We start from the raw sequence: 21,857 nt of genomic DNA, 5'->3' as shown, positions 1-21,857 counted from the left end.
TGTGTTGGGTTTTGTTTATTGGGGTTTTTTTTCTTATTCAAACTCATTTAACATTGATTCTCCATAATTACGCAAATAAAGATTGCATTGTATTGTATGGTCTTCTGCAATCCTGCCATAACTGGCATGGTTGAGATGTTACATTTCGTGATTAAAAGCGGTACTCCCCCATCTCTTGTAAAAAGAAAAAGAGGGACAGCCAAAAAAATGCTGGCCATAGGGGTGGAGGGAAACAGAAAATCCCCTACAAATATGATGAGCATACCACAGTTAGAATAAAGGAACTAAATTGTTAAAATAAGGACTAGCAAATTGGCATTGTGCCACTGCATCAAAGCAGCGTTTGTTAATAATTCCCAGTTCCTTTTTGCTAGGCACAACACAAACAAACAAAAAAATTGACAATCTCCTTTCAATTATGCAAAATGAGTCCTAAGCAATGATTGAATTCCAATGCAAACACTTTCTTCCTTGCTTTTGGAAATTCTGTTCATATTGGCTCAACTACTAAAGTTGTATTTCTTCCTGAGTCTTATCTAGTTCAGCTTACTGCTCCCCCTTCCTATGCTGAATGACCCATTCAGCTCCTCCCATCTCTGTTTAAGGCACCATCTCAAATTATTTTCTCCTAACATCCCCTCTCCCCCAATGGTTTTACAGGGAGGAGATAAATAGTTTAAGGGGTTTCATGGGCAGAATTTTTTACCTCTTTGCAATCCCCTTTGTTTTTGACATAGCCAATTTTTCCTTCGCACTAAACTTTGGCCAAAAGCTAGGTGGAGTCTCATCAGTGTTCCCGCTAAGCTGCGCTGGGGTGCGCTGACGCACAAAATATTACCTCGCAGCGCACAAGTTCCTCGTCACAGCGCACACAATGTAGAGCACAGTTCTTCAACCGCCGGTCCGCAAACAAAATCTTGCCGGTCCGCGAAGGATTCGGTCCCCGCCGCAACGAAAGGCCGGCGTCAGCTGACTTGCAACTTCCTGTTGCAGTCGCTGTGCCGGGACTCCTGCCTTCGCCGGGACTCCTGCCTTCCACCGCGTTTGCCTCCTGCCTTGTCTCCGCACCTCCAGACCAGCAGCGGCAGCTGTGTATGCTTTTAACTTCGGCACAGAGCTGCCCCTAATCAATAGTTTAGCGCGGTTTCATAAGGCAGCCTCGGGGCCTTTGCTAGGCCGGCCCACATCGCATCATCGAAGCGGGCCGGCTATCAAAGGCCCCGAGGCTGCCTCATGAAACCGCGCTAAACTATTGATTAGGGGCAGCTCTGTGCCGAAGTTAAAAGCATACAGAGCTGCCGCTGCTGGTCTGAACTCTTGGGCCGCTGAAGGAGGGCAAAAAGCAGCTGTCCTGGAGGTTTCCCTTCCTCTCGCCTTTACAGGTTCCTTTTTTCCACCTTTTTTTTTTTCCTTCAAACGGCAACGGGCCCCAGCATCGACATCAATCAAGTAAGTTCCACTGTCAATCAAGCGGTTCTGCTCGGCCAAAGCTTCCCCTGTGACATGAGCCACCCTCAGGGGAAAGAAAGTGACCCACAAAGGTGAGGGGAAGGGGGGCAGATGATGGAAGTTGGGGGGGGGGAGAGAGAGAGAGAGAGAGAGAGAAGGGGCAGATGATGGAATGGAGGAGATGAGAGAGAGAGAGAAGGGGACAGATGATGGAAGTGAGAAGAAGGGAGAGAGAGCAGAAGGCAGATGGATGTCAGTTGAGAAGGGAGAGCAGATGCTGAATGGAAGTGGGGAAAGAACACATACTGGATGGAAGGAGGAGATAAATAAAGGGGGAAGAAAATAGTAAGATAATGGAGGGGTGAGGGAAAGGGGTGACAAGCTGTGTGTAGACACAGTGAAAAGAGGGAAACGGGACTAAATAGTAAGAAAGAATTTAATTTAGATGGAGGCAGAAAATAGAGAAGGAAGACCAGAGAAGAAAAGGGAAGAGAGAGCAGAGAATGATCAGATCTGAGTGGAGGAAATGAGAAGAGAGATATGCTAAAAACCACAGGGGGGAGGGAAGGATAGAGATGCCAGACCATGAGGGGAACAGAAGGAAGATGATGGATGCTAGACCAAATTGGGGGGTGGGGGGGGGGCAGGAGGAGAGATGGCAGGGAAAGACAGACAGTGAATGGAAGGGGCAGATGCTGGACTGAAGAGACAGAGAAGGTTATCATGCTGCTGTACCGGGCCATGGTACGCCCTCACCTGGAGTACTGCGTCCAGCACTGGTACTTTAAGAAGGACACGGCACTACTCGAAAGGATCCAGAGAAGAGCAACTAAAATGGTTAAGGGGCTGGAGGAGTTGCCGTACAGCGAAAGATTAGAGAAACTGGGCCTCTTCTCCCTTGAGCAGAGGAGATTGAGAGGGGACATGATAGAAACATTCAAGGTACTGAAGGGAATAGACTTAGTAGCTAAGGCAGGGAGAACGAGAGGGCACTCTCTAAAGTTGAAAGGGGATAGATTCCATACAAACGTAAGGAAGTTCTGTGGTAGAAAGCAACATATTTATTTGGCTCATAACTTGCTGGCGCCCGATATTTTTAGCTCACAGTGAAAAAAGTTTGCTCACAACACCCGCCCGCTTAGAGGGAACACTGGTCTCAATACTTATCATTTGCTTCTTATCTTTTCTCTTAATACTGGACACACTGTCATGATCACTGCAGGATCCTCTCTAAGGGCTTTTCCAGAGGATTTCTATCTGGGGAGGTCTCTCACTTCTGCTTTACTCCCCATTCTGGCCCCTTGAGCCACCCCGCATTCAACAGAAATCTTTTGCTTCGCCCATCTCTGGCCACGCCCTTCACAGGACAATGGAAACGCAAATAAGGACTCCCTCTCGCTTCGTGCCCGTGGCACATCTCACACAATTGCAGGGTGCTCACAGAAGAAACTCAAGTCAGATCTGGACTCAACCCTATTCTTTCCCCTAATATAGATATATACAGTATATACAAATGTACAATGTCTACTTTCTTTCCCTATTACAAAACACAGCATGGTAATACACAAATCTTACTTACCTGACTTTATAAACAAGACACCGTAATATACAATGCGATAGAAAGAAAAAAGCACATGCAAGAACAGCAGAACAGGCGAGTCTGTACAGATTTGAATTAGTTAGATCAGTCCTTCCCAAAAGGACAGGTAATTAGTTAGATCGGTCCTTCCCAAAAGGACAGGTAATCTGTGGGGTTGCCAAAACCACCACTATGGACTTCCCAAAAGCCCAATATAAACACACAAAGGGTCAAAAGCCTCAAGAGATTTGCCAAAAGCCTCAATAATCAAATAAGGGTGTGGAAGAGGGCAGAGACCAGTGAGCACTAGAAAACAGATACTCACTAGACCCGGAACCAAATCTCTACTCCCGAGCGAGCCCCCAGCTGAAACGACCAGGTCCCAATTTGTATTAGCCTCGTTCTGTTGTCCTGCTGTCACATACACACACAAACGCACATGCCAATATGCCAAGGGATATATCCTTTATTCAGAGTACTGTAACATATATATAGCATTTCACATGGGTCAGTTTTCTCAGCATATGAATGTAGGAAAGACCATATTTGGTAACAGGATACATAAAAGCAACTAGAAAAAGGTAGCAAACGTAAGGGGGGGGGAAATAGTGGGAAGTTTCCATTATAGCATATAATACTGTCTTGTCTAAGGTCTAGCAATGTTTCTTTTGTAACAAATGTTTCTTATCAAAACATGTCAACTACAGAACAAAATGGGACACATAACTCAGAACACAAAAAGAAAAGACCTTGTGGGTTCTTGGCAAAATGATGTTTCAGCAGTTCCTTTTACACAAGCAGGAATAGAAAAACTTACAAAGAATATATATGCCCCTTTATAAATGAATTTTCTTTTCCTTCAGTGTTCTAGGAGGTGCCTGGGGGTCTAATAGTTGTAGGAACCTGGGCCAAATCACTGTGCATGGCTTCTGTCTCCTGAAACTGTGGGTGTTCCTTTAAACTCACAGGTTGTTCCCTGTGACAGTATGGGGCCAGACTTCAATATCTCAATATGTATACTTTGGAGGAAAGGTGGGAGAGGGGAGATATGATAGAGACGTTTAAATACCTATGAGGCGTAAATGCGCATGAGTCAAGTCTCTTTCATTTGAAAGGAAGCTCTGGAATGAGAGGGCATAGGATGATGTTAAGAGGTTATAGGCTCCGGAGTAGAGAATGACACGGGGAAAAATTTGTTCCCGTCTCCACAAGCTCAGTCCCCGTCCCCGCAAATTTGGTCCCCGTCCCCGCAAATCATCTGATCCCATCCGTACAAACCATCTCACTTCTGTGTTCCTATTTTCCCCATTTCTAATATCTCCCCTCTGTATCTGTATACTCCCTCCTGTATCCGGCATTGCCCCTCCCCTCCCCCCCCCGTGTCCATATACCATCCCCATGTATCTCCCCTTTATGTTTCTGTTCTTATGCCTTCATGCACATAATTTCCCTTCTGTTTCTGTTACCTTCCTATGTCCAGATGTCCCCTCTCTTCCTCTTCCACACCAGTGTGTCTCTCTCCTCTCCAACCCCATCTAGCTTCTTTCCCTCTTTCTCCCCACCGCTTCCAGCATTTGGCTCACCTGCCTGTCCTTCTCCCCTTTCTCTTTCCTGCTGTGGGTTCAATATTTGTCTCCCTTTTACTTCATCCCCTTGGCTCAGCATCTCTTTCCTTTCACTCTCTCCTTCCTTTAATTCTGTCACCATACGCCTTATTAGAAACCATTTTAGTAGCCTTCCTCAGAACCGACTCCATCCTTTGTATATCTTTTTGAAGATGCAGTCTCCAGAATTGTACATAATATTCTAAATGAGGTCTCACCAGTTGATTGTAAGACCTACTGTTTATAAAGTGAAACAAATAAAAAATCCTATTTTTGTTCTAAAGTTGACTGATTATAAGACCTACCCCCTTTTACAAAACCGTACTAGTGGCTGCTGATGTGGTAACTGCTCCAAAGCCCATATGGATTTAAAGGGCTTTGGGGCTTTTGCCGCACAGCTTTGTAAAAGAGGGGGCTAGTTTATAAAAAGTGAATTTAATAATGCATTTTACAAAATTTATAATTCAAGACAAATTGTATGCAATAGCGCAAAGAAAATGAACAGGTTGTTTTTGTGCAAATTCTTCAACAATACATAGTAGGTAGCAGTGCATAACTATTGCAATGCATTGACCCTTAACAAATGCATACATAATAAAGATGGAAAAAAATGTCTGGAGAAACCATAAAGGTTCTATCGGCATATACATTACTGAGACTGTTCCAATAAGCGTAGATTTTGTTTTGTTGAAAATATTAGAATTCAGTTATTTCCAGCACCTGAATCAAAAAGTAAAAAATTTTGACCATTTTCAGTTTGCTTAAAGTCATCAGGAATTTGAAGATCTATTAAATCCCTTCAGCTGAGGTGGTGCTGCTCCTTGATGCTTTCACTGAATTATTAATTTTAAGAAATTAGTGCAAGGCAAATTAACCGATGAAGCTAAAGAAACTTGATTCAATGAATTATTAATTATAATTTGTGTTGATTCTTGAGTGTTTTCCACCTGTTCGCAAATATTAACTACTTTTTAAAACTTCTGCTCGAGTGGCATCATACTTTTAATGATTACTGTTGAGCCATCTATCACATTGATACCAGTGTGAGCTCTAGCCTTATATATCTTCTACTTCCCACAAGCCCAAAAAGTCTTATCAGTTGAATCTGCTCCATGAGTGTAAGCACAATTGTCAACAATTAGCTTCCGTTTTTTATACTCAATATGATGAAATTCAGCCATATTAATACCAGACAAGACTGACAGTCAAAAATGGCTGTTAAAACTGGATTAAAGGAAAGATGTTTTGGTTTTTTTTAAATCAAAAATCCTATCAGTTGTGGCATCCTACCCATTGCCGTATCCTACCAATTGCCATATCCTATCAATAGTTATCCTACCAGTTGTCGCCCTACTAACTGTCATTCTACCAATCGACTTCCTACCAATTGTGGCATCCTACCAATTGTCGTATCCTACTAATGGTTGTCCTACCAGTTGTCTTCTTGCTAATTGTTGTTCTCGAAACATTCAAGATATTGAAGGGAATTGACTTAGTAGAAAAAGACAGATTGTTCACCCTCTCCAAGGTGGAGAGAACGAGAGGGCACTCGCTAAAGTTAAAAGGGGATAGATTCTGTACAAACGTAAGGAAGTTCTTCTTCTCCCAGAGAGTGGTAGAAATCTGGAACGCTCTTCCAGAGGCTGTTATAGGGGAAAGCACCCTTCAGGGATTCAAGAAAAGGTTAGATAAGTTCAAGCTGGACCAGAACATACACAGGTAAGGCTAGACTCAAATAGGGCACTGGTCTTTGACCTAAGGGCCGCCACGTGAGCAGACTGCTGGGCACAATGGACCACTGATCTGACCCAGCAGTGGCAAATCTTATGTTCTTACCAATCATCGTAGACCGGCCAGTAACACACCATAGCTATCAAAACTTCAAGTTTATTTAAAATTTGATACAAACACTTATAAAATTTCTAAGCGGTGTATATCACTAAAATAGAGAGACACAAGAATGTTTAAAATACAAACATGGACAAACTTGGACAATGGACAAACTTGAGACAAAGAGAGAGGCAGTGGAACTACAATGTTTAAAGAAAAGAAAACAGTGAGGGCTAAAACAATAGATGCAGCAAGTCTTGTGTGAAAGGAATGAGAATCGAGAGGACATTCTAATGGTCAGCCATGCCAAGCCTCAAGGTTTAAATTTCAAAAGCATCCCTATACAAAAAGGTTTTCAAGGAACTCTTGAATCTATCTAATAATGATTCATCTCTAAGATGAGCAGGGAGGGAGTGTCATATATGGGGTGCGGTGATTGAAAAGATCTCATTATGTCTGGTGTCAATAATCTTAAAGGAGGGTACTGAGAGATTTTGGTCAGTCGAATGTAAAGCTCTAAGGGGGTGTATAGTGTTAGTAATCTGTCTAAAAATATAGGAAAGTTTGTCTGACAAATTTAAAATGATAAAAGGGCTATTTTGTAAGTGATACGGTAGGAAATAGGCAGCCAACGGGCATTTCTCAAAATGTGATCGAATTTCCTAGAATTTGTGATGATTTTTATTGCAGCATTTTGAATTAATTGTAATAGCCTTAATTGTTTCTGTGCAATGCCGTTAACTGCACAGAATTCTTCTCTAAAAAGTACCTGTAACAGTTAACACAGAGGTTTTACACTTAACACACCTTAACTTTGACTGTTAACATATATTATCCCAGGACAAGCAGACAGCATATTCTTTACAGATGGGTGACGGCACCGACGGAGCCCCGGTATGGACAATTTTAGAGTGATTGCACTCTAAGAACTTAGAAAGTTCTAGCAGGCTGCACCGCGCATGCGCGAGTGCCTTCCCGCCCGACGAAGGCGCGTGGTCCCCAGTTTCTTAGTTTCCGCGGAGCTAAGAAGACGTGTTTTTTTTCAACAGCCGTTGGAAAATCCTTTTTGCCTTCCCGCTCGCGTGTTTTTTCTCTCTGGAAGTTTTTTCTTCCTCCTTTTCTTTTTGTTTCTTGTTGTTAAAAAAAAAAAAAAAAAATTGTACTTTTTTTCATTTTTCTTCGCCTCGCCTCGGCGGGACCTGTTGGCATAATCGAAGCCTCCGCCTTCGAGTTAGCGGAGGCCATGTTCACCTTCATGCCCCCGCAGCCAGGTTTCAATAAGTGTCAACGGTGTGCACGGCCCATCTCTTTAACCGACCCCCACAACTGGTGCCTTCAGTGTCTGGGTCCGGATCACAACGCCTCCTCTTGCACCCATTGTGTTTCGCTTAAAAAGCGCACCTTGAAGAACAGACAAATCCAACAACGTCTTCTCTTCGGTGCCGGAATGGAACCATCGACATCCACTCCGATGTCGGCTGCCCCTTCTAAACCGGCACCGACTCTTTCGACACCGCCGGATCTTCCTACGGTGTCGCATCCCCCAGGTAAGCCGGCTAAGAAGCCTTCCTCTTCCCTGGAGCATCCTCCTGCTGATCCTGCAGTGATCCTAGTCCTGCCGGCATCGAGGCGTCCCCGTAAGCGCTCCGCTCCCATTGAGGTAAGTGCCACATCATCGGCCTCCTCATCTCCCGAGCGTCAATCGGCACCACAGGTACCAAAGAAAAAGAAAGCGGTACCTGTGCCTTCCTTAGATGACCGCATTGCGGCTATCCTGCAAGTCCAGCTTCAAGAGCAGTTGCAGCACCTTCTTCCTGCTCTGCTGGCACCGAACCTTCCAGCCCCGGTCCAGTCTGAGCATGCGGTATCATTAGTTGAACAGCCTGTGTTATCGACATCGACTCTTTCGGCATCGATACCTCCTGTTTCCACTTCCATGCCTATTTTGTTAGCGGAACCCAGGACCTCACATCATGCAGTACAGACGGTCTCTGAATCGGCACCATCTCCCGATATTGCCAGGCATCATCTTACTTCTCCTGGTGCCGCTTCTTTGCGCTCCAGTAAATCTCTGCGCAAATCCCACCATACTGACCCCTCACCCCCGCTTTCTCGAGGTCGTGGCTCACAGTTTGTGACCCTGACTTGTGGGACAATTCTGAGGAGCCTGTCGGTACCGAAGAGGCGGTTTCCTCAGACGAGGAAGATCCTTCTCTCCAGGAACCGCCTTCTAAACCTGATCAATCCTCCTTCACAAAATTCTTGAAGGAGATGTCTGACTCTCTTTCTATACCCTTGGAATCTGATTCCAAAAAATCCCAGGCTTTCCTCGAAGCCATGGATTTTGATCAGCCTCCAAAAGAGTTCCTTAAGTTACCTCTGCATGACATCCTGAGAGAAACTTTTTATAAAAACTTGGAGACTCCTTTGACTATTCCAGGAGCTCCAAGGAAATTGGACACTCTATATAAGGTGATCCCTATCCTGAGTTTCGACAAACCACAACTTCCCCATGAGTCTTTACTCATGGAGCCCACTCTCAAGAGGTCGGCAGGCTCTAGTGTCTATGCCTCCGTCCCTCCTGGCAGAGAAGGGAAGACCATGGACAAATTTGGAAAACAGTTATACCAGAATGCTATGCTGGTAATTATGCTTTTCACTTTTCCTTCTACCTGAAGCATTTGATCCAACAATTGTCTTCCCTCCAAAAATACCTTCCTCAGCGTAAGATCCAGTTATTCCAACAATATACTTCCAGTCTGCTCCAGCTGCGAAAGTTCATGGTACGTTCCATCTACGATACCTTTGAACTAACCTCCAGAGCTACTGCCATGGCAGTTGCCATGCGCCGCCTGGCTTGGCTTCGGGTTTCAGAGCTCGATGTGAACCACCAGGACCGTCTTGCAAATGCTCCTTGCTTGGGTGACGAGCTGTTTGGGGAATCTTTGGACACCACCACACAAAAATTGTCTGCCCACGAGACCCGATGGGATACCTTACTAAAGAACAAGAAGAAGCCTCCACCGGCTCGCCCTTTTCGTCAACACACGTCTTAACGTCGTTATTCTGCTCGGCCTCTCAATCCTCCTCAAAATCAACCTTAGGAGACAGCGCCAGCAGCATCATCACCAGGCTCGTCCATCTCAGCAGCAACCTGTGAAGCCAGCTGCTCCACCAAATCAGCCTTTTTGACTTCATCCTCAGAGACATAGCCAGTCTCCCTCCATCTTCTCTACCACAACCTATCGGAAGTCGCCTGCACATTTTTCTATCCCATTGGGAACTCATCACCTTAGTTCAATGGGTACTAAACATCATTCATCAAGGGTATTCTCTCAACTTTCAGACTCTTCCTCCACACAACCCTCCAAAAGAGTCTGCTTCCAACCCCTCTCAGTCCTCCCTCCTTCTTCAGGAGGTCCAATCCCTTCTTCTTCTGAACGCCATAGAGGAAGTTCCTCTAGATCAGAGGGGGCAGGGCTTTTACTCCCATTATTTTCTAGTTCCCAAAAAGACGGGAGACCTCAGACCTATTTTGGATCTCAGGGACCTCAACAAGTGTTTAGTCAGGGAAAAGTTCAGAATGCTCTCTCTAGCCACGCTTTATCCTCTTCTCACTCAGGATGACTGGCTATGCTCCCTCGACCTCAAAGAGGCATACACTCACATACCCATACATCAAAACTCCAGACGGTATCTCAGATTTCAGATCCATCACCGTCATTATCAATACCGAGTGCTACCTTTCGGTCTTGCCTCCTCTCCAAGGGTATTCACCAAGTGTCTAATCGTGGTAGCTGCCTTTCTCAGATCTCACAGTCTCCAAGTCTTCCCTTACCTGGACGACTGGCTAATCAAGGCTCCTTCATCTCGGCAGGTGATTCAAGCCACCAACCACACCATCTCCTTCCTTCGCATCCTTGGCTTCGAGATCAATTACCCGAAGTCGCATCTCCTTCCCACTCAGCGACTACAATTCATTGGAGCGATCCTCGACACCACCCTTATGAGGGCATTCCTTCCCTCTGACCGTCTACAGACACTGCTCCACCTTTGTCATCATGTGCTCCTTCAAAACTCCATTTCGGCCCGCCAGATGATGGTTCTCTTAGGCCACATGGCCTTGACGGTGCATGTCATTCATCTCGCCCGTCTCCACCTTCGTACTCCTCAGTGGACCTTGGCCACTCAATGGTCCCAGGTGACAGATCCTCTTTCACATCACATATCTGTAACATTGTCGTTCCGAACTCCTCCAATCTTTCCAGATTTTCTTCCATCTGCCTCCGCACTCCATGATCATCACCACGGATGCTTCCCCCTATGCCTGGGGAGCACACATGGATCACCTTCGCACACAAGGCCTGTGGACGGTCCAGGAAAGAGCTCATCACATCAATTTCCTGGAATTCAGGGCAATGTTTTATGCTCTCAAAGCGTTTCAACATCTTCTCTATCCCCAGGTTCTTCTTCTGTGCACAGACAATCAGGTAGCCATGTACTACATCAACAAGCAAGGTGGAACAGGCTCTCGCCTCTTATGTCAGGAAGCCCAAAAGATTTGGTCCTGGGCGACAGCTCGCTGTCTCTTTCTGAAGGCGGTCTACATTCAAGGCGAACAGAATTCCTTAGCAGACAACCTCAGCAAGATTCTTCAACCTCACGAATGGACCCTCGACCCTGTCACTCTCTAGTCCGTCTTTGCTCAGTGGGGCACTCCTCAGGTGGACCTCTTTGCAGCTCCCCACAATCATCAACTGCCCCTCTTTTGTTCCAGACTCTACTCCCCTCATCGTCTGACACCAGATGCTTTTCTCCTCAATTGGGCGGACCGGTTTCTTTATGCCTTTCCTCCCCTTCCTCTTATGTTGCGGAAATTGTTCAAGCTTCGGAGGGAGAAGGCCACCATGATACTCATCGCCCCACGGTGGCCATGGCAGCATTGGTTCTCCCTTCTTCTCCAGCTCAGTTCAAAGGAACCCATACTGCTGCCAGTATTTCCTACTCTACTTACTCAGCATCAGCAATCTCTGCTTTATCCCAACCTGCCATCTCTGCACCTGACAGCTTGGTTTCTCTCGGGGTAACGACTACTTCTACATCTCTCTCTCAGCCTGTTCGTTGCATTTTGGATGCCTCCAGGAAACCGTCCACTCTTCAATGTTACCAACAGAAGTGGACTCGCTTTTCTTCCTGGTGTCTTCTTCATCAACATAATCCCACTTTGCTCCCGGTGGAACAACTGTTGGATTATTTGCTCTCTTTATCAGACTCAGGCCTCAAGTCTACCTCAATCAGAGTTCACCTCAGTGCCATTACTGCTTTTCATGAGCCCATTCAAGGACAACCCTTAACGGCCCATCCTCTGGTTACCAGGTTCATGAGGGGTCTTTTCAATGTGAAATCACCTCTTAAGCCCCCTTCTATTACTTGGGATCTTAATGTGGTTCTCTCCTCTCTCATGAAGCCTCCGTTCGAACCATTGGCCACAGCTCATCTCAAGTTTCTCACTTGGAAAGTGGTCTTCCTCATTGCCCTCACCTCTGCCAGGAGGGTTAGTGAGTTGCATGCACTAGTGGCTGATGCACCTTTCACTGTTTTTCACCATGACAAGGTGGTTCTACGTACACATCCAAAGTTTCTCCCTAAGGTTGTCTCTGCCTTTCACCTCAACCAATCTATTGTCTTACCTGTATTCTTCCCCAAACCTCATTCTCATCCTGGGGAACAGGCTTTGTATACTTTGGACTGTAAGCGTGCTTTGGCTTATTATTTAGAGCGCACTAAGCCTCACAGATCACCTCCCCAACTTTTTCTATCTTTTGACCCCAATAAGTTGGGTCACCCTGTTTCTAAACGTACAATCTCCAATTGGCTTGCGGCTTGTATCTCGTTCTGTTATGCTCAGAGCGGACTGCCCCTGGAAGGTTCTGTCACAGCCCATAAGGTTAGAGGAAATCTGCAAGGCTGCTCTTGGTCCTCAGTTCATACTTTCACATCTCATTATTGTCTGGATGCATTCTCCAGACGGGATGGACGATTCGGCCAATCTGTTTTACATAATTTATTTTCTTAATGGCCAACCTTCCCTCCATCCCTCTTTTTGTTTGCTTGGAGGTCACCCATCAGTAAAGAATATGCTGCCTGCTTGTCCTGGGATAAAGCACAGTTACTTACCGTAACAGGTGTTATCCAGGGACAGCAGGCAGATATTCTTACGTCCCACCCACCTCCCCGGGTTGGCTTCTTAGCTGGCTTATCTTAACTGGGGACCGCGTGCCTCCGTCGGGCGGGAAGGCACTCGCGCATGCGCGGTGCGGCCTGCTAGAACTTTCTAAGTTTTTAGAGTGCAATCACTCTAAAATTGTCCCTACCGGGGCTCCGTCGGTGCCGTCACCCATCAGTAAAGAATATCTGCCTGCTGTCCCTGGATAACACCTGTTAAGGTAAGTAACTGTGCTTTACGTGCAAAACCTTCATTTAAGGTAGTTAAATAAGCCTCTAAATATATTGTAAAAGAAAAATTATTACTACAATCTAATTTTATATATTGACAATAAACTTGTTAATTATGCTCCTTCTATGTACATATATATTATTTAAGGAATCCTTTTACTATAGCACGTTAAGCTCTAGCACACACTTAACATGAGAAAAAAGGCTTACCACAAAATGTGTTGAAGTGTTTGTGGTAATTTGCCTGTCAACGCATACTAATCATGTGATTTTTTTCAGGAGAGAGTGTGGGCTACATTCACTAAGCTCATCGATCGTGTCCCAACCAGTTTGCGACCCCAACCCGATTCACTAACCTTCCGCCCAATCCGATCCACCCCCAATCCAATCCGCACATGCAAATAAGGGGAAATTGCATGCATAAGTAGGAAGGCAGCAATTCACTAAACAGAAGAAGGAATACTGACTGGCCTGGCCGATCCAAAAAGAAGCGACTGCTGAGGACCAGTTGCTTACATCCTTGCCAACTGTCCTGCTCTCTGCCATCCTGAAATCCCAGCCCTGCAGCCCTGAAATCCCAGTATCAAAACAAAAATAAAACCAACAAAATAAAACATTTTAAACACATGTCCCTTGTGCAAAAAGCAGAAGAAGGCAAACTTTGTCCCTGCTCTCTGCCACCCTTCCCTGCAGTGCGAGCCCATGGTTTTAATCCGCGGGTTAAAAGCATGTTCTGTTCCTGGCTGCAGCGTGTTCTGTTCCATATAGCTCTGGCTAAAGCATGTTCTGTTCCATTAAAGCCCCCCCCCCCTTGTTTTGACCTTGTTTGTACAGAGAGCAAGCGCATGCGCAGACCGCATCTACAGGCAAAGAAGATGGTCTGCACATGTGTCTGGATCGCTCTGCAGCGATCCGTGGGGTCGCTGTGGGGCATGCCTCTGATCGCATTAATTTGCATGAGGACTCGTGAATCGGTCACCCGGGAATATTCGCCACGGATCGAATCGGTGAGTTTAGTGAATCTAGGCCTATGTCTTGGGCAGGGAATAAGTGTGGAAGTGTTATCCAGCTAGTGCATTTGCATTACTGCATACTAACTGGATAACACATACTTCACACAGGAGCACTTAGGGGGAAATTCTAGAAACGGCGCCTACACTTAGGCACTGGTAGACACACTATTGGTGCCTAAATTAATTAACAAACACTGTTTAAAATGGAAAAACGTTAAAGCAGCATTAGGCAGCCTAAAGTGCCTATGTAGGAGCAATTTGTGACAAAGGCGCAGGAAATGTAGGCCTGGAAAACCCTGGGCTACATTTCTGGCGCTTATCTTTCAGGGAGGCATGATTCTATATAGGGCGCCATCACATGATTGACACACAATTGGAGGCCACTTTATAGGCACCCACTGATATTGGCACCCAATAGAGAATCTAGGCCTTAGTGCAGGGGTGTCCAATGTTGGTCCTCGAGGGCCGCAATTCAGTCGGGTTTTCAGGATTTCCCCAATGAATATGCAGGAGATCTATTTGCATGCACTGCTTTCAATGCATATTCATTGGGGAAATCCTGAAAACCCGACTGGATTGCGGCCCTCGAGGACTGACATTGGACACCCCTGCCTTAGTGCATATTGTTGAAGGAAAAAGTGGCAGAGGACCTGCAAACAGAAAAAAAAAAAAAAAATTCCGGTTTTAAGGACACAGTAGAAATGGGCTTAGCATGCAGGAAAAATCCCACAATAAAAATTCCGGCCAATATTCAGTGCTATTTAACCAGACAGAAATGGCACCGACCGGTTAAATGGCATTAAATGCAAATATTCATTGCAAGATAACTGGTTATCGCCACTGAATATTTGAAGTTAGCAGCTAAAAGTTAACCAGCTATATCATGCAGTAACCGGAAATTTTCAGCGCTGAGTAGCTAAGTTTAGCTGCCAAATCAGACCACATAAATAGCAGACCTATTTTTTGCTGCTATAAACTTAAACAGTATACAAAAAATGATTCTTTCAAAATGAGCTCACTGAGGGATATTGTTCATTGGTAACCACACTGTTAAATTCTGTGACAAAAGTAAATTGTGAAAAAGTATTCACAACTCATATGCAGGAACGTCCCCTGCTCCAAGAGTTGTTAGTTTTGTATAAAGCCCCAAAGGGTAATCAAGCATGAAACATCCTTGTTCCTTTTAATGTGTGTTTTATAAACCAAAAATAACGTGACAAAATCATCGCTTGCAAAATCTCTCAAAGTGTGCTCTTTCTTGCAATAATTATACATAAATTAAAATCCAATCTCCTAATGATGTCCCCATCTAATCAAGCTAGTCCAATAGTGTAGTTCACTGTCCATAAACATGCCAGATAGTCACCCTGCTCTGGAGCAGGAAGTTATAAGTACATAAGCATTGCCTCTGCTGAGTCAGACCATAGGTCCATCACGCCCAGCAGTCCGCTCCCGCGGTGGCCCCCCAGGTCAATGACCTGTAGTGATCTATTTCTCTACTACTCTATTAATTTACAGCCTTCTGTACTGTATAGTAACCCTCTAATTGTACCCATGGATCCCCTTTTCCTTCATGAACTCGTCCAATCCCCTTTTGAACCCCAAAGTCGTACTCTGCTCTACCACCTCCTCTGGAAGCGTATTCCAGGTGTTCACCACCCTCTGTGTGAAGAAGAACTTCCTAGCATTTGTTCTGAACCTATGTCCCTTCAGTTTTTTTGAGTGCCCTCTAGTTTTTGCTGCCCCTGCTAGTCTGAAGAATCTGTCCCTCTCTACCTTCACTATACCCTTCGTGATCTTATGAGTTTCTATCATATCCCCTCTAAGTCTCCGCTTTTCCAGGGAGAAGAGCCCCAGCTTCTCCAGCCTCTCAGCATATGAGAGGTTTTCCATGCCCTTTATCATTTTTGTCGCTCTCCTCTGGACCCTCTCGAGAATCGCCATATCCTTCTTAAGGTACGGCGACCAGTACTGAACACAGTACTCCAGATGCGGTCGCACCATCGCCCTATACAGCGGGAGGATAACTTCCTTGGTTCTGGTAGTGATACCTTTTTTGATAATGCCCAACATTCTGTTTGCCTTTTTTGAGGCCGCAGCGCACTGTGCCGCTGGCTTCATTGTTCTATCTATCAAAACCCCCAAGTCCTTTTCTAGGTCGCCTTCCTCCAGTACCATCCCCCCATTGTGTAGTTGTACATCGGATTCCCTTTCCCTATGTGCATAACTTTACATTTTTCTACATTGAAGCTCATCTGCCATTTATTTGTCCACTCACTCAGTCTGTTCAGGTCCATTTGAAGTTCTTTACATTCCTCTACAGATCTAACCTTACTGGAGAGTTTCATGTCATCTGCAAATTTAACAACTTCGCACTTTGTCCCTGTTTCCAGGTCATTAATAAATATATTGAATAGCAGTGGACCTAGCACCGACCCCTGTGGGACCCCACTCGTGACCCCTTTCCAGTCAGAATAGTGTCCCTTTACTCCTACCCTCTGCTTCCTGTTCGCCTGCCAGTTTCCAATCCATCTGTGTATGTCTCCTTCCACCCAGTGGTTCCACAGTTTCCTTAGTAGGCGCTTGTGAGGTACTTTGTCAAAGGCTTTCTGAAAGTCCAGGTATACTATGTCTATGGGGTCTCCTTTGTCCAAATGTCCGCTTATCCCTTCGAAGAAGTGCAGCAGGTTCGTTTGGCAAGATCTTCCAGTACAGAGACCATGCTGGCTTGTTCTCATCAGCTTATTTCTTTCTATATGCTCATTGATACTGTCCTTGATTATCGCTTCAGCCATCTTCCCCGGAACTGAGGTTAAGCTGACCGGTCTGTAATTCCCCGGGTCGCCTCTGGATCCCTTCTTGAAGATAGGTGTAACATTTGCTATCCTCCAGTCCTCTGGTATTACCCCCGTTTTTAAGGATAGGTTGCAAATCTGCTGCAGTAACTCCGCTATTTCGTCTCTAAGTTCTTTTAGTATTCTTGGGTGGATTCCGACTGGGCCCAGAGATTTGTCAGTTTTTAGCTTGTCTATCTGTTTGAGTACGTCTTCGAGGCTTACCTCCATGCACGATAGTTTATCCTCTTGGTCCCCCTTAAAGAATTTTTCTGGTTCTGGTACATTGGATGTGTCCTCCTTTGTGAAGACCGACGAGAAGAACATGTTTAATCTGTCCGCTACTTCTTTTTCCTCCTTTACTACTCCTTTCCTGTCTCCCTCGTCCAGGGGTCCCACCTCCTCCCTTGCCGGCTGTTTCCCTTTCACATATCGGAAGAAAGGTTTAAAGTTCCGTGCCTCCTTTGCAAGTCTCTCTTCATACTCTCTCTTTGCTTTTCTGACTGCGCAGTGACATTCTCTTTGGTGCTTCCTGTGCTCTTTCCAATTTTCCTCGGTTTTGTCCTTTTTCCACGTCCTGAAGGATATGAGTTGTGAATACCGAGGACCTTTACTTTTTCACAATTTATTTTTTGCCACAGAATTTAACAGTGTGGTTACCAATGAAAAATATCCCTCAGTGAACTCATTTTGAAAGAATAGCTTTTTGTACACTGTTGTAGACATTCTTTATTGGTTTCTTTTGTGTTTTGAAATAAACTTAACCAGCTAGTGTGGAATATTGACTTATCTAGTTAATTTTTTAGCAGCCAAAACAATCTGGATATTAAGTGCCAGTCACTGGAAATGGCCCAGCACTGAATATCCATACTCCACGCTGACTGTGGATTTAGTCAACATGCTTCCTGCCCAGACTAAGCCTATTTCTTAGCACATCTTAGTATAAGGTCCCTAAGGCCCTCTTCTATCAAACTGCAAAAGCAGTTTTTAGTGCGGGGAGCCGCACTGAATGGAACCATGCTGCTCCTGACGCTCATTGAGTTCCTGTGAGCATCGGGAGAAGCATGGGCTATTCAGCGTGGCTCCCTGCACTAAAAACTGCTATCGCAGTTTAATAGAAGAGGTCTTAAGTCTTTGAGAACATGTGACACTTCTTTAATGCTATTTATGAAAGGAAGAACTATGACTTCCAGTTATTCTCATAAAATATGGTCAGGGAAATGCTTAACATTTTTCTTTTTTGTTTTTCTGCTACCCCTAGTGTAGCTTTCACAGAGCCTGTGAAGGGAAGACAAGGAGGCATGCCTTCAGCTTTTTCCAAAAACGCTAAAGCTGATCCCATCCCAACATCCTTCATCTGCTCAAATTCAAAGGTGCCAATTCCAAAACAAGACTTTTATTACCTTTCCCAGTTGAAGCAGGCATGCGTGGTGGAGGCGAGTTTACATCCATTTGAGCCGATGGGGGGGAGCCTCAAAATGCCACACAGCAGGAAGATGCTGCGACGGAGCAGTAGCAGTGTTACGGCAGCATGCTTGGGTATCGAGACTCTCACAGAGGAGAAGAGAATTGTAAAAAGTCTGAAACACTTGGATTCTACTGAAGGGGATCTGGCCAGGTACGAAAAGAGAGTTGAGCTCCCGTTAGGTAAAAAAATCTCCAAAAGTTATTCTCAAGGTTCAGTTAACTTGAGCTGTGAAGGCAAAAACAACAAAAGGTCTTCAGCCATCCCTATGCAGAAAAGCTCCAAACAATATAAAACTTTGCCCTTACTAAAGCTGGATACCAGCAACTGGAGATGCCGTGGTCCCTTTAGCTATTGTTTCCTGAATAAAAGAAATGATGGTGATGAAGATGACGAAGATGATGAAGGTGAGGATGGTAATGGAAGAAAGCAAGTGTCATGCCTGTATCAACCCCAACTGCCACAAGGGTCACTCAGACCATGCCCTCTGTCCTCACCCACTGAGAGTGAGAGTGAGGAAACCAGTTCCCTCATAGTTAGCACAAAATTAGCCCAAGAAAACTGTGCAGCTGAAGAGCAAGCTGGGCCCAGCAACATCATCACCGATGACATGGCCTTTGATGTTAGAATCGCTAGAATAAATGTATTAAAGGAAAATGTGTATGCAATGCCTGATGGATTTCTTTCAGCTGAAAGGGATGCTCGTGAGCTATTTTGCCTTGTGCAGCCGAGTCTAGAGAAGAGTGATGAGGTGTGCCCAGAAATGTATGATCTTCAACTTTCCCAGTACAAGCAACTGTTATCCACAGAATCAAGGGAACTAGGAAGTGCCTGCAGGAAAATGGCTGTGGCCGACAAAAGCCCTGAGGAGATGCTCCAAGCTATAACTTCCAGCTTTCGAGTCCTCTGTTGTTTAACAGAAGCCTGCCTGCGTTTAGTTAAGGTAATGACCGCTGAAACGCAGCAGCAGGAAATTGTGGCGAAGATTGATGAGGTTGTCATGAACTACATTTGTTTACTGAAAGCAGCAGAAGCCGCATCCGGCAAGGTTTCCAGTGATCCCAATGCAAAGCTCTTGGCTCGTCATTCCAACACTATGGCAGCTATTGTAAGCACACTAACCCGTTCTCTTAAAATGCTTCTGAACAAGTGAACTAGGACAGGCACTTCATGTTCTACTTTTGCAAAGCCATACATAAAAACTATATGTGTATGAACTAAAAGAACAAATTATTCTCTTGCTGTATATTTTGTTATTTTATATAAAATAGATGAGAAATAAAAAAGTTATATTATTGTACATTAGTAAATATGCTGACCAGCTGTATCCTTCTGCATATACAGTATATAAGAAGCATACAAGAAGGTAAACTGTGGCTATTTTCATATAGTCTAGTCTGCAGGTATATATACTTTTAAATACTGCAGGGTCAGAAAAATATAAAGATCCTTTCTCTTCCTTCCACCTCATTTGTTTAGAAATAAGAAAAGGAATCAGAATGTATATAAACACAATATTTAATATTTTAAAATATAATTTTTAAGCATTGAAAATATACTACATTTAAAACCTGAGAGTCTCTTATGATTTACTAATATTATATAAATATATATGTAATAAATTGACTTTTGTTCATATTGTCTTGGCTCTCTGTTGCTTTCTTTTGAGCACAATATGTAGTCTATTTATGAATCTGCATTAGCCATTTTACACAGCAATTGTTTGTGCAATTGCTGTTATAGAATTCTAGCATAATGCCTTTTATATGCTTAGGGCAAGCACTCACTCCAGCCAAAAGACTGGTATAAATGCCCATACTTAACTGTTCTCTCAAAGCTGAGCAGGAGTCCTCTTAACTGCTGGTAAAGTGTGTGGGGGGGGGGGGGGGGAAGGGGTTGATTCAATATTGTGTTTTCAGTTGCTAAGGATAGACAGGTTCCCTGGAGTCCTGTAGAGCTTGCCTACCCCTCACTACCAAAAAAAGGTTAATGAAATAGCATCCCCACTGGCAGGACTACACTTAAAGATGGAGGACTTCCACTCATCCTAAGTGTTTTGTGGGAGTCCTACATTGAAATCAATGGAAGTAAACCCCACATATCTCAATTTGTCCTCCTTTTTCTGGAGCCATATGGTAATTCTAGGGCAGTGGTCTCTGTTAATTTTTAAATGAGAGCAATTTGGGGTTCAAAAGAGCTAAAAGAGAGCTGACAATTATCTTCCTACTTTGGGCCATAATATCAATAACGTTTCTCAACCTTCATTCCTACAGAACACCTGGCCTCGGTCACACATGCAGAACACAGATAAACCCCACGCAAATATAAGACTACAAACTAAAAGTACCAATATACACAAACAAAACCCTGAGATACCAGACTCTGCATGCAGTACAACACCAGAGAAATAGAAAAAAAAATGAATTTCTTCCTGAACAGTGCAGAATATAGACAGATGTAAAGTCTCAAAACTAACCCATTTCAGTCATTAAATTGAAATGGTTGCACTTCCTTCTGTGTTCTTAACTCTTTTTCCATGGCCTTCTTATCCATTTGCTGTTTTTCTCTCCTTCACTTTCTGCCCTACATCCATCATGGGCATTAACATTTAACATTCAACTTTTCTCCATTTTCCTGCTTTCTTCTCAGATCTATCTACATTTCCCATGTCTTCCCTTTCCATCTATCCATGTGCACCATCTTCTCCCTCACTCTCCTCTTCTCTTCCACTCCTCTCCCCATCCATGTGTACAATCTCATCCCTCTTTCCCAATCCTGTATACCATCTCCTTCTTTCTCCCCTTCCTCTCCATCCCTGTACACCATCTCTTGCCTCTCTTTCCCATGTTCTGACATCTCTGTCTTTCCCTTTGCCCCTCCTATAGTCTGTCATTTTTTCTTCTCCTTCCTACAGTATGGCATCTCTTTCCCCTGCTTCCCTTTCCCCTCCCCTAGGCTAGAATCTCTCATCCTTCCCTGGTCAGCATCTTTCTCCTTCCCTGTCTGGCATCTCTCTCTTTCCCTTCCCTGGCATCTCTCTCCTTCCTTTCCTCACTCCTCCTCCTCCCCTATCCCCAGATCTAGTACCTCTCTCCTCTCTTTCCCAGCTACTAATACACTTTCAAAATGATTGCCAAGACTTCATGCGGCAGCATTGCAAAATTTGTGGAAATATTGTGAGGCTGCCACAAGATGTCTCACAGTAATTTTGAAAATGTATTAAGGGTGGGTCCAGCAGCAGCAGTGGGTAGGAAAGAGGGGATCTTTCTTGCCCCCCAAAAGGCCAGTAGACCATCAGGATTTTTATAGTAGGTCTGAGGAGGTTCAACCTGTTTCCCCCATTACCACAGTATCTGCTCCTGTTCCTGCAGTCATACTGCAGAACGGTCTATTGGTATTGTGACAATACTGGGCAATTTCTTCACACAGTCCCCATTATTGCAGTATCATCGTGGTAATAGTTATCATGTCACACTCTAGTTCCCACTGCAATGCCAACATCCATAGTGTGCAACTATTGCTATTGAGTAGCTCCAAACTGTGTACACAGGATTTGCAGGGGACTAGTAGATAAGTAAATGAGAGGAATTAAATAGTGCAAAGGAATAAAAGGTAACCAAAGTTACA

At 44.5% G+C, this 21,857-nt stretch overlaps 1 protein-coding gene across 6 annotated transcripts in view; it reads left to right on the top strand.

Moving 5' to 3' along the window:
• The window catches only part of FRMPD4 (FERM and PDZ domain containing 4), a 726,784-nt gene extending 706,913 nt beyond the window's left edge, over positions 1-19,871 (top strand). For 5 of the 6 annotated variants that reach the window (XM_033948887.1, XM_033948890.1, XM_033948886.1 and 2 more), the window contains exon 17: positions 18,032-19,871. In XM_033948887.1, the coding sequence (XP_033804778.1) occupies positions 18,032-19,383 (1,352 nt within the window). In that variant the 3' untranslated portion in view covers positions 19,384-19,871. Of the gene's footprint in view, positions 1-18,026 lie in introns of all 6 variants that reach the window. The other variant, XM_033948891.1, reaches the window with a different exon arrangement.
• Positions 19,872-21,857: the final 1,986 nt, after the last annotated feature.

Source organism: Geotrypetes seraphini, chromosome 6 (assembly GCF_902459505.1).
Source record: "Geotrypetes seraphini chromosome 6, aGeoSer1.1, whole genome shotgun sequence".
NCBI classification, from domain to species: Eukaryota; Metazoa; Chordata; class Amphibia; order Gymnophiona; family Dermophiidae; genus Geotrypetes; species Geotrypetes seraphini.
Note: the sequence above shows the minus strand (reverse complement) of the source record. Positions and strands in the feature narration are given on the sequence as shown.